The 11,910-nt window shown below is 46.7% G+C and overlaps 1 protein-coding gene across 1 annotated transcript in view; it reads left to right on the top strand.

The window, feature by feature from the left end:
- PCGF6 (polycomb group ring finger 6) overlaps positions 1–7,605 on the top strand; it is a 45,796-nt gene extending 38,191 nt beyond the window's left edge. Inside the window, exon 10 of the mRNA XM_074959427.1 lies at positions 5,993–7,605. Coding sequence (XP_074815528.1) covers positions 5,993–6,049 — 57 coding nt within the window. The 3' untranslated portion in view covers positions 6,050–7,605. The remainder of the gene's footprint in view (positions 1–5,992) is intronic.
- Positions 7,606–11,910: the final 4,305 nt, after the last annotated feature.

The following is an 11,910-nucleotide window of genomic DNA, read 5'->3' on the forward strand; positions in this document are numbered from 1 at the left end:
CTTATGTTCTTGGTAGCATCCATTACATGGAGCAAGCACTAGTCCTTAAAACAAAAAATACAGTAATATTCTCCCCAAACAGTACCACTAGTGTGGGGGTATTTTGTACTACTACTGTAAAATACCATAATATCTATTGTGGCAAATTGCCAGCACTACTACGATGGGTCTCACGCTTTCTCTTCTTGGGTCAGGGTTCAGGGTACCGTTCCTTGCTCCTGAACTGGCGTATTAACTGCCCCACTCGTGCCCTAGCGGAGGGGAGTGGAGAGGGAGGGACCCAGGCCTGCCCTCTTCTCTGGGGCCCAACCCAGGGGCCCTAGGGATAGCGGTAAACCACTAGAGCTAGCGGTTCCTTCCCCTGAGCTACTTCCCTCTCCTGCCCTTCAGCTTGTGGGGCTTCCTGCCCTCCCTCTGCACAAACCAGGTGTCCCTTTACCTAGGGTCTTGGTTGTCTTAGCCCACCACAGCACTTCTCCAAACTCTCCTCTGCTTCCCTCCAAACTGCTCTCTGCTCCAGCACCAATCCACTCTGCTTCAACTCCTCCTCTTGTCCGATGGAAGCAGGGGGGTTTTATCATGTGACTGGCTTCAGGTGCTTTAATTAATTTATAGCAAACTTTCTTCCCTCTACAGGGAATAAGGCTCCCTTCTAACACTCTCCTCCTAAATTCTTAAAGTACAGGCCTTTGCAGACAGGCCTGAATATCTATATCCTAACACTGCTGCCCTCTGGCCATGCTGTATCACAGTGTGTAACCCTTCTCCCAGGTGGAGCCAGCAGCAACCAGGGCTGGGTACAATATCTAGGGGTTCCTTTCCATTGATACAACACAGAAGTGGCTCGAGCCCCGACCCAATAAACTGAGAAATTTACACACCACACCTGGGCATCTCTGAGAAGCAATACTTCCCCACTCGCAAGCACAGAGTCCGAATGTAGAAAAGAAACTTTGAATAAAAGGGGGGAAGTAACTGGGTGTTAAGGGAAAACACAGCTAACAGAGTTCATAAACATAAACCATGAGTAAAAAACCCACCCCCAAGTAGGTTGGGCAGTGTCCTTTTCCCCTCAGGTTCATAAGTCCAGCAACCCAAAAGTCCCTTTCACGTGCCTGACCCTTCTCTGCACCCCACTCGCAGTTGCTGTCCTTGATCAGTGCAGACCCAGAGTTCAGAGACGCATCTGCAGAGTTCACCTCCCCCTTGGGTGGGGCAAAGAGCTACCTTACTCGCGCCACTGCTCAGGCACTTGCTCGCTGCCCCTCTCTGCCAGCTGTCCTGCTGGCCACTCCTGCTCACTGCTTCCACCAGCCGCCTGCTCACCACTCTCGCCATGCCTCTCCGCCAGCCACCCTGCCGGCCGCTCATCTGAGCTCTCCGCCAGCCGCCCTGCTGGCTGCCTGCTCACTGCGTCTCTCTGCCAGCCGCCCTGCTGGCTGCTCATCACACCTCTCCGCCGCACCACCCACTTGTTCACCAGCTGACTGTCAGTTGCCTTCTGCTGACACCTGCCTCTCTGCTCTGACCTCTGCACATCAGTCTCCTAGTGATTGTCAGCTCTTTGCAGGCTGGGCAGAGACACTGCCCCAGCTCAAGTGATTTCGGCTCTCAGCGATTTTTATCTCTTAGTAGGCAGGGAAGAAACACAGTCCTACCACCACTGATTGCAGCTCTGATTGGCCATTTAACATAACAGAGAGGCTCCTGATACCTATTTATCTCTATTCTTCAAACAGTGGTGAGGAACAGGTTAAACCCATCTAGGGAGGACTCTTGATGAGGGTGTGCAGCCTCCTAGCTGGGGATTCGTATCCCCACCCCTCTTACTTTCACAGAGCTCTGGCATTCGAGCCCCTGGCTTAACAATGTGCTTTCAGCTGAAGGTGACCCCCCCTGCATTTGGGACAGGTTCAAGGGCGGCAGATTTGTACAATTTTTGATGGTGCCCACTCAGGTCCAAGTCCTGCCCCCTCGCCCCCCACCTGCCTTGTAAGCCGATATATATTTTTTAAAATAATGTAAATATGTGAGGGCTCTGGGGTGGGGCTGGTGATGAGGGGTTTGAAGTGTGAGAGAGGCTCAGGCAGAGGCTTGGGGTGCAGGGGTGAGGGCTGTGGTGTGGGGCGGCGATGAGGGGTTCATGATGCAGGAGGGGGCTCAGGACTGGGGCAGAGGGTTGGGGTGGGGGTGAGGGCTCTGGGGTGGGGCTGGTGATGAGGGGTTTGAAGTGTGAGAGAGGCTCAGGCAGAGGCTTGGGGTGCAGGGGTGAGGGCTGTGGTGTGGGGCGGCGATGAGGGGTTCATGATGCAGGAGGGGGCTCAGGACTGGGGCAGAGGGTTGGGGTGGGGGTGAGGGCTCTGGCTGGGGGTGTGGGCTCTGGGGTGGGGCAGGGGATGAGGAGTTTGGGGTGCAGGCACGCTGCCCTGGGGCTGGGGCCAGAGAGGAGGACTCACCCCAGCCCTCTCCCCGCCGGCAGCAGCAAGCTCCGGGGGAGGGACCCTCCTTTTTCCCCCAGCAGCCCACTCACTACACACCACTGTCACTGCATGTGTTCCTAGGGCCCCTCTCAGGTCCAGGAAGCCCCCTCGCCTCCCCTGTAGTGGGTGCCGGGGTGGGGGGCTGCCATCACGTGTACGCCTCTTCCCCTGCTGCTGCCCCTCACTGTAGCCTCCCTGGGGTGGGGGATGGGGTTGCCCCTCGCCCAGCGTGGGGCAGGAGCAGTGACTGCAAGCAGGGGGACCCCCCTGTGCTGGTGGAGGGTCCCTCTGGAAAAGGGAAGGGTCCGAGGCAGAAGGGCAGGGTCAGGGTCAGCTTGCCCTGGCACTTGTGGGTGGGGGGCACTAGGACCCTGCGACGACAGTTGATGCCAGGAACCAGCAGAGCTGCAGGGGGCAGCCACTGGCTTGAGACAGGGACGCTCCAGGGTCCACGCGCACGGGGGCAGCAAGTGGGGGCCGGGGGACACTTGGTGGGGGCGGCAGGTGGGGCCGGGGGAGAGACCCAGCCCCAAATATTGATGGAGCCAGACCCCTGGGCCCTGAATATTGCTGGAGCCCAGGCACCACAGGCCCATATAACTCACCGCCCCTGGACAGGTTACGCACAGTGCTGCTTCCCTGTATTCCCAAAATAATTACAACATTTTTATAACAGCATTTCACTACCTCTGCATTCAGTACTAAAGTGATTTGTACCCAACACCTGCCAAAATTGATTATTTTGACACTGCTCTAGGTGCTGGATATCTAAGCAGAGCAGGAGCAAACTGTATTTACATAAACAACCCAGGTCTCTCCCCCTCCGAGCTAGCTGTCAGGGAAGCATTCATTCAGACCCGGCTTACATCTGTAAAATGGGAATAACGATATTGACATCCTTTGTAAAGCACGTTGAGATCTACTGATGAAAAGTGCTAAGAGGTAGGTTTTATTATTACTGCTGTTTAAATAAAGGATGTTACAGGCTGGTACACTGCCTCGCACACAGGTGGTGTGTAACCCTTGGTTTATTACTTCAGCACATAATTAATCAAGATCACATGTTAATTTATCTGCCCCCTGGCACCTTTTCATTAGCATAATCAGTTACAGCAGAACATAGTAGAACCCCTAGCATGACAACAACAATCAAAACCCTGTCTCCTATCATAAAAGCTAATCAAAGCCTGTCCAAACAGGTCTAATGCTGCATAAGTCAAACAGCTAAACAGCCACCAGAAGAAGTGGTTTCAAAGGGGTGAGCCCTGGACTGAGGATATCTTTCGAGCACCAACTGTGGAAATTTTTAAACCCTGTAACTGACCGTGCTGTTGGCAGAATGTTCACGTGTCTCTTGTCAGAAGTGAAGGCCCCAATCTTGCACCAGGGAAGTTTTACAGGAGTTTTGCCATTAACTTACTGGGAGCAGGCTCAGGGTGGGTGTCAGTGGACCATGATTTCGTAACAGAATAGATTCTTTTGTCACTTATAGTTCAGTCAAGCTTTAACATGTTGCACACTTAGGGCCTGGCGACACTGGAAACTTCAAAGCGCTGTCGCTGGAACGCTCCTGCAACAGCGCTTTGAAGTGCGAGTATGGTCGCACGCTAGCGCTGGGAGAGAGATCTCCCAGCGCTCCTGGTAATCCACCTCCATGAGGGGATTAGCTCAGAGAACTGGGAGTGCCACTCCCAGCACTGGGAGCCTGTCCACGCTAGCGCTTTAAAGCACTCAGACTTGCGGCGCTCAGGGGGGGTGATTTTTCACACCCCTGAGCCAGCAAGTTAGAGCGCAATAAAATGTAAGTGTAGACAAGCCCTTAGCAGAGCACTTGGTGTTATTTCTAAATAAATGCATCTAGGACTAGCTCATGCCCGGTAGGCACAGCTCAGAGCCAGGGGAGAAGCAAAGTTGCTCTGGCTCAGGAGCGGTAGTAAGAGGCATTCTGCCTAAGGGAAGCAAAAAAGCCTCCCAGAGCTCTCCAGCACAGAATGGTGAGCATCCCCATGGCTAACCCCCCCTTTTTCCTGCATGTTCTTTGACACAAGACTGTGATAAGTATCCAGGGAAGTGAAAAAGACAGTGTAAAGTGGCTTTGGTTTGGTTTTCTCTTCAAGATCAAGTAAGTCCCGCAGTCTGCTTTTATATAAAAAGAAAACATAAAAGCAATTTTTTGAGGGGTGGGAGCTGTTAACTGGTTTCGTGGGAGGGGAAACTGTTTCTTCACGGTCCCTTCCACATCCCTGGTAGATTATCGCAGACACAAGTCCTGTGTCGAGGGACATGCAGTATGTATTGCTGAGATGGAATCATACAAAATATATAGTCTGGGGATATAAACAATTATGGTTTACAGTCCAGTGGTTAATTTCACTAAAGACATTTGCCTCCTTTTCAATCACACATTGCAGGAGTCATGTAGGAAGAGACTGTGGAGCTGCTCTACTAAACTGCCATGTCTCATTCTATATTAATGTAGTGTGTTCGAAAAGCTGCTTTCGCTCGCTTGTGTGAGAGCGATAACAATATGCAGGCCTAGCGTCAGCGTGAAATGTAACGTGCGTGTATGTGAAAGTGTTAATGAAATGTATACATCCAAAATAGCAACAGAATCAGTGGGCCATTAGCAGATGTATTGCTGCAGTCTGGGGCAGAGGAGGGTGTTCAGTGTTAGACTTCTACACCACTCTTCTAGAGTATGGAGTATTTTACATGGGAAAGTAAATATCAAGCCGCACTTGGGAAGAATGTGAGATTTTTATTTTTTTATTGTTGTCGACTTATCCAGAACTTTGAATGGGCAACTTCTAGAAATTGAATTAAAATAATACATACTTATAGCAATCTTCATCTTTGGTGTGTTTTGTGAACGTTAACACACACTCCAACCTGGTAGGTAATCATCACCTTTGACATGAGGAAACTAAAGCAGAAGGGTGAAGTGACTAGCTGAAGGCCACAGACAAAGTTTGTCAGAACTAGGATTAGAACTCAAGATCTGCTCCGAGTCCCATGCTCAGACCATCCTAGACATACTGCCCTGTTTTCTACGTAATACTTCAGTGTCTTGCTCACTTTTGGTAGGTTGTGTTAAAGGGCAGGGTTTCTTCAGCTGCTTCTCAGTTGGTTATTTTGGTGGTGGTGGTTGAGCAGAGACCATTTGGCTTGTATAATGGCACCATTTACACGTCAGGACAACTTCAGGATGGTTTTAAAATAAAAGAAAAATAATTTGTACTTGAAGAAACAGATTTTTAAATCTTTTGGTTAGATTTCCCCACTTAGGGGGGTAGCACTCCATTGCCTAGGCTTTTCACAATTCAAGCTTATTGTTGGGATACAGGGAGGTACAAAAATATCTTTATATGATCTTCAGGAGACCGAAGGAAATGGACCTTTGGCAGATGGAGCTAAGATTCTGGCAAACAGTGGCTCTGTCTCTTGCTATAAAACTTCCTCTCTGTTCGCTGATTTGTTACTGTCATAATGATACGTTTTCCTTTTCCCTCTAGGATGGTTTGCTTGTACTGCACTATGGCCTTGTAGTATCTCCGCTAACAATAACTTAAAGATTGCTAGACTATCAGAAGGTGAAAGGATCCAAAACATGAAGCTTCTTCAATGCTGTGTCTCACCAAAGAAGGCCATCCTTCCTTGCTTCCTGTCACAGGAAATAAATGAAACCACCACTAACTGCTGTACACTTATAACTTAGCATTTGACTTTGCTGGTGTAAAAAATGCAGCCTCTGTAAGTACAGTTGTAAACACTGCAAAGCTCTATATTACAGATGACGCTCCTTAAACTGTAGCTAGCTCAGGGAAAGCAGAACACTCAGAGTTGCTGAATTTTATTTTTAAATCCTTCTTAAATCCACAGGATCTCACAGGGTTAATTTGCTTTCTCCTCCACTAATCTTAATCTTGGGCAGGTCCCTAACTTCTTATCTCCATAAGACCCTACCTACTTCTGAAGTATGTGGCTGGAATGGTGCTCTCAGGGATGATCTTCAGTGGGTGGTGTCCCTTTTTTGGGGGAGGCAATATAATCATTTGCCTAAAAAGAATGTCAACAGCAGCTGACTTGATTTAGAAATGGTGAGGAGGGGGGAGATTTTCCACCTTGTCTTTAGGCCAAAATAGGTAATCAACTTCACATGGGTTAAGTATTGACTTTCCTAGTTCTACTGGAAACAGCATTAAGACATCGTTTCTCGTCAAGGAAACACATTTCATCTGCACTAGGTCCAGAACTGGTAGTAGCTAGACTCATGTTAACTACTGTGTAACCATGTAGCTCATGGTACGGCTCTCAGCATGGATGGACCAATAGATTATTCTGTGCACAGAGTACATTATTCTGTGCACAGAGGACACCTTCCCTCCATCTGTCATATATGTGAAATAATTAGACTTTCAGCCTGCTCCCATTGAAGTAAATTAGCTGTCTTGCCTGGCAGCAGAATCAAGCCTTTCATTTTTAACACCTCTCCCTACAACCCCAGCAAAAATGGAGACTCTCACGTTCTCTTCAAAGTACCATGTTGTAATGACCTTTGAATGCATTAAGGGGGAGCCCATGTTTGAGGCTGTTACTGGGTGCAGGGCAATGGAATGAACATCTGTTACTACTGCTGCTTCTACAGCTGCACAAAGACTATTAGGTAGTTTTTCATTTTAACATAACTGTAGTTCATGATCACTTAATATTTCAATATTCTGTTCTGTTTGTTATGGGGTGATTTCTTCCACAGATATAAAAAACAGAGGTGTGCATGAGTAGGGTTTCATTGCATACTAGGACTTAAAGGCCAGATTTCAAGGTAGCTCAGTTCCTAACTCCCATTGATTTTAATAGGAGTTAGGTGTCTAACTACCCTTTAAAAATCTGACCCGTAAGTCTTTAAAACCAATGTTTGTTTTGCCCGTGAAGATGACACTTTAAGAAAAATCTTGTTTACCTAAAGTCACTTCTTGTGATGCTTCTAAAACTGTAACAAAAAAAAAAGTGTAGTCAAGATTTCTGACGTATTTTCAAGATTTGTATAAAAGTAGTGCTGAAAATGGTGCAGAAAAAGGGATTATTTTGTAAACACTTTGTGCATTGTGTTGATAAGAGATTATATCTTGTAAGAGTTAAATAAAGTTTTATTTTCGCCTACTTGAAATTCTTATGTTATAAGAAATATTTATTGCAAGACTACTCTTCTCCACTTTACCCTAAAGTAGTAGCCAGCGAGATTAATGAGATTACTACTAGACATTTTTACTTAATCGGAATCCACAAGTTTAAATGAGGAAATTAGAAAGTGGTATTTTAAAATGCCTGATATCAATGAGGACTTCGAAATGTTATGAATTTTGAAACTGTAAAATCTCTGGGGGCTGCCTTTTTAATGAGGAATCCATCAAAAACCAGAGGCTGATAACCTTTTAAGACAAGAATCTATTGCCACAGACACAGGAAGCTGTAGGAGATTTCATTTTTAGACAAGCGTTTTTTTCACTGTGTGCATGCATGTTGTAATGCACTTCTTGTCAGACTCCGTGCTTGCTCCATTTAATCCATGTAATACATTTCTTATCAGATGCAGTATGGCCATGTCTCTGGCTTCAGCTCTGATCTTCCTGGCTTGATACATATCATCAAGCCGTCAATATGGCTGCTTCCTGTTTCATTACCACTTACTTAATTTTTTTCTTTATATAGTATTTTAAAGAAATAACTGTTAACAATTTAGTCATGTGTTATGCTGTGAACTCTTGCTTCGTCCGAGCTTGTGTTACGTGCCTACAGAAGGGCTTATTTTAAAAGACGAATGGCCATATAAAAGCCTTGACTCATTTAAATCATGGTCATTCCAGAATGTTCATCTTTATAATAGACTATTTGTGCCTACAGTGCTGATTCTTGTATAGCCTCAAAATCACAGTGTTATCGTTAAGAGCTGCCTTCCCCACAAAGAAACCTGCCACCATTTCTGATACAGAAGTCGGTCTCTCTTTCAAAAGAAATTCACTTTGATCACAATTTGGCTAATCCCATTTGACCTGTCTGGTTGGTACTGTGCACATGGAGCAGTAACCACAGCAGAGGATCCGTGGCAGGTTGTTGTCTTTACACCCAGTTTTTGCCATATCCTTGAAGAAAGTTTAGGGTAAACCCATCACCATGTGGCAGCCGCCATGTTAACATGCAATGGAAGAGGATTTATTTTAAACCATGCAGCTTGGGTGTATTTTTGCTGCTGCTACTGCTGTTGGGATGAATGTGGCATGGCCTCTGTGATTCCGCCACTTCCCATTTTCCCCTCTCTCCCTTCTTCCCCTTCTCTCCCTTCGCTGCCTCCGTAAAGCACAACACTGAGTCAGAGTCAGACCCTTCTTCTCGCCAAGGAGGCCTGAAAACGAACCATTCGGCTGCCCTGCCGTGCAACATGCGTTCAGTGCACTGATGTAGGAGATCACTGTTCATCTTTTGTCAAGCTCCTGCAGCACCTAATCGGGTTCTGTTGGCACTTTGACACAGAGTGGGGTGATGTCTGGTTAGTGCCAGGCTGATCTGTGGGCTGTTCAGTTTCCCGCATGAAAGCTACACTTGGTTCTGTTTGTTTTTAAGATGGCTCAGCCTCCTTTCACTCCCCCGCAGCTGCCCCTGTGGCTCCTCTTCATTGCTCTCCAAAGTCTTTGGCTTTCTTCCAATCACTTTTGGCCCTGTTGATGGAAGATCTGAAGCAGCAGGCCCTCTTTGGGATGGTTTCTGTGTCCTCCTGGGAGATGTGCCAACTTATCACTCTTGAAGGGAGGGGAAAGGAGTCAGGGAGTGGTATAGCTCCCACAGCTAAGCCCATTACTGTCTTATTTGACAGAACAATTGCTGTTTTTTCTGGTTTCCTGCATGTCAATAATGTGACTAATAAATCCTGTCTAAACATGATTTGTAGCGTGGCGTGAATGGATTTCAAGTGCTTCTCCTGACATGAGCTGGTAGAGTCGCATCTATGTGAGTTCAAAATGCAGCATTTTAAAAAAGAAAACAGGGCTACTAAACAGCCACCTCAGAACCTTTGATCAGCAGTGGTGTTAGCAATTCCACGTGATTCATCCCCGCTGCTGTCTGCTTCATACAGATCCAGAGCTATGAGGAGAAAAGCACAGAAGTGTGTGAAAATGGGCAGATGAGAGTCCCTTCATCCAGGCAGGATGGGAACAATCTAGCCGAACAAAATGTGTATTTCAGTAATCTCTTGACACCTCGCCCCCTGCAAAATGATTTAAGTTAACACATGTTAATGGCCAGCAAAGCATTTTGAGATTACACCCCCCAAGCCTCTATTTCTATCTTCGTTCAGATTCTTGTGAAATCTGCATCTCATCCATCCACATTCAGCATCGATTAACCTGTCAGCTGAGAGGTAGCCCACAATCACTAGAGCAGGAAGCTTTTATGTATTTTCTTTTTTAAAATTGAGGTGCACCGAAATGTCATACCTATTGCACGTTCACTCTTCAGTATATATAGTGTACGGTATATCAGTCGTCTGCTTTATGCGTGGTTTTAAGCTTACTCATTCCTCTGTGTTGGATCCCTGCTGAGAGGTAGACACAGTCTGTTGCAAACCAACAAGTTCTCAACAGAGGTGCTTTTTCATCTGCTTTTCTATCTCCTTGTTTATAACCATTCATGACCAGGGAACCAGTTCAGTTCAACGAGAAGCAAGCTGATGTTAACACTAGTTTCTGGCCTTTTGTCTTCTAAGGGAGACCCCTGTTGTTTGAGTGAATACCCTGCCTAAACGGTCAAGAAATCTTCGGTTTTCTGGTGGTTTTAACAGGTTGCCATAGATATGTGTTTTATCGCTAGACTGCTGTAGTTTGCATTTGATTGCCTTTAGAGATTTATGATAACCCATTTCCAAATGAAATGCAGTATTGATTATCTGCAGAGTGCTTGCTGGCCTTTCCATGCTGGATGGAATGATATTATCTTTACTGCTTTTTTATTAGTTCTAATGGCGATGGTAGTTGGGCTTTGGTTTTGATAGGTCACTGCTGGTTGGACACTAATGTATTTCTCTAAATGTGAAGGGTGGAAATTTTTTGGTAGACTTAGATGAAAACAAGTTATTTGGAAGCTCATAACACAAGAACTAGGGGTCACCAAATGAAATTAATAGGCAGCAGGTTTAAAACAAACAAAAGGAAGTATTTTTTCACACAACACACAGTCAACCTGTGGAACTCCTTGCCAGAGGATGTTGTGAAGGCCAAGACTATAACAGGGTTCAAAAAAGAACTAGATAAGTTCATGGAGGATAGGTCCATCAATGGCTATTAGCCAGGATGGGCAGGGATGGTGTCTCTAGCCTCTGTTTGCCAGAAGCTGGGAATGGGCGACGGGATGGATCACTTGATGATTCCCTGTTATGTTCATTCCCTCTGGGGCACCTGGCATTGGCCACTGTCGGAAGACAGGATACTGGGCTAGATGGACCTTTGGTCTGACCCAGTATGGCCAATCTTATGACATGTAACCAGAGGCAAAGTCAGTATAAGAATTCAGGAGCCAGCCCTGTGTTCAGTCCACTAAACAAGGTTGTCTCTTCCAGTGGTCTGATGGCTTCTCCAGAGACCAGCTACTAAAGGGTGCTTATCAACCTCTTTCCCTCTGCTTCAAAGCTAAGCTGGAAGGGCATTTGTACAGCACCTAGCACAATGGGACTCTGATCACTAAGTGCTACTATAATACAAATAGTAAGAGGGCTGCAGCAGTGTCTGCAGAGCAGCTCCTTAGTTACTCCACAGCTTGGAAGAAGGATTCCCCTTCCCAGACACATGTCCTGAGCTACTGTACTTGGGTACTTCTGAGTGGCTTTGCCCCCTAGTAGTATTTTAACAGACCCTAACTTGCCACCCTGGCAAGTCATCCTAGTACAGATTCCCTGATAAATACCAAGGCCCAGGGCCAGTTTCTTTTTTTTGGTATAATCTTTGTGTTTTGAGAATCCTCTAAAATGCAGTAAATTTGCACCTGGTATTTCACAGTTCTTCAGGGTACCCCCTAAACTGTCCTTTTTCTTAGTGCGTCTCTCAGCATCCCACAGACTCTCCCTTTGGCTTGGCTACAGGCCCGGTCCTGGCCAGTTTACAGACTGAGCGACCGCATTCTGCCCCCTCAAACGCCCTCTGCAGTTTCAGCTGGGTACTGTGTGCTGCACCTTGCGGCCCGCAACAGTTGTGTGTGGTTGCTAGGCACCTTTAAAGCAGCTGCCATGTTCCACCTCAGTGGCAGCTGCATTTCCTTGGCAGGTCTTGTGACTTCTGTGTGCTTGTTGTTGAGCCCTCTGCAGGGAGAGCAGCTAGATAAATAACGTGCTAATATCTGGGCTGCCACACATGACTTCTTTCTTCAAAATATGACAAATGGGATG

The sequence above is a fragment of the Natator depressus genome, chromosome 7 (assembly GCF_965152275.1).
Source record: "Natator depressus isolate rNatDep1 chromosome 7, rNatDep2.hap1, whole genome shotgun sequence".
NCBI lineage: Eukaryota > Metazoa > Chordata > Testudines > Cheloniidae > Natator > Natator depressus.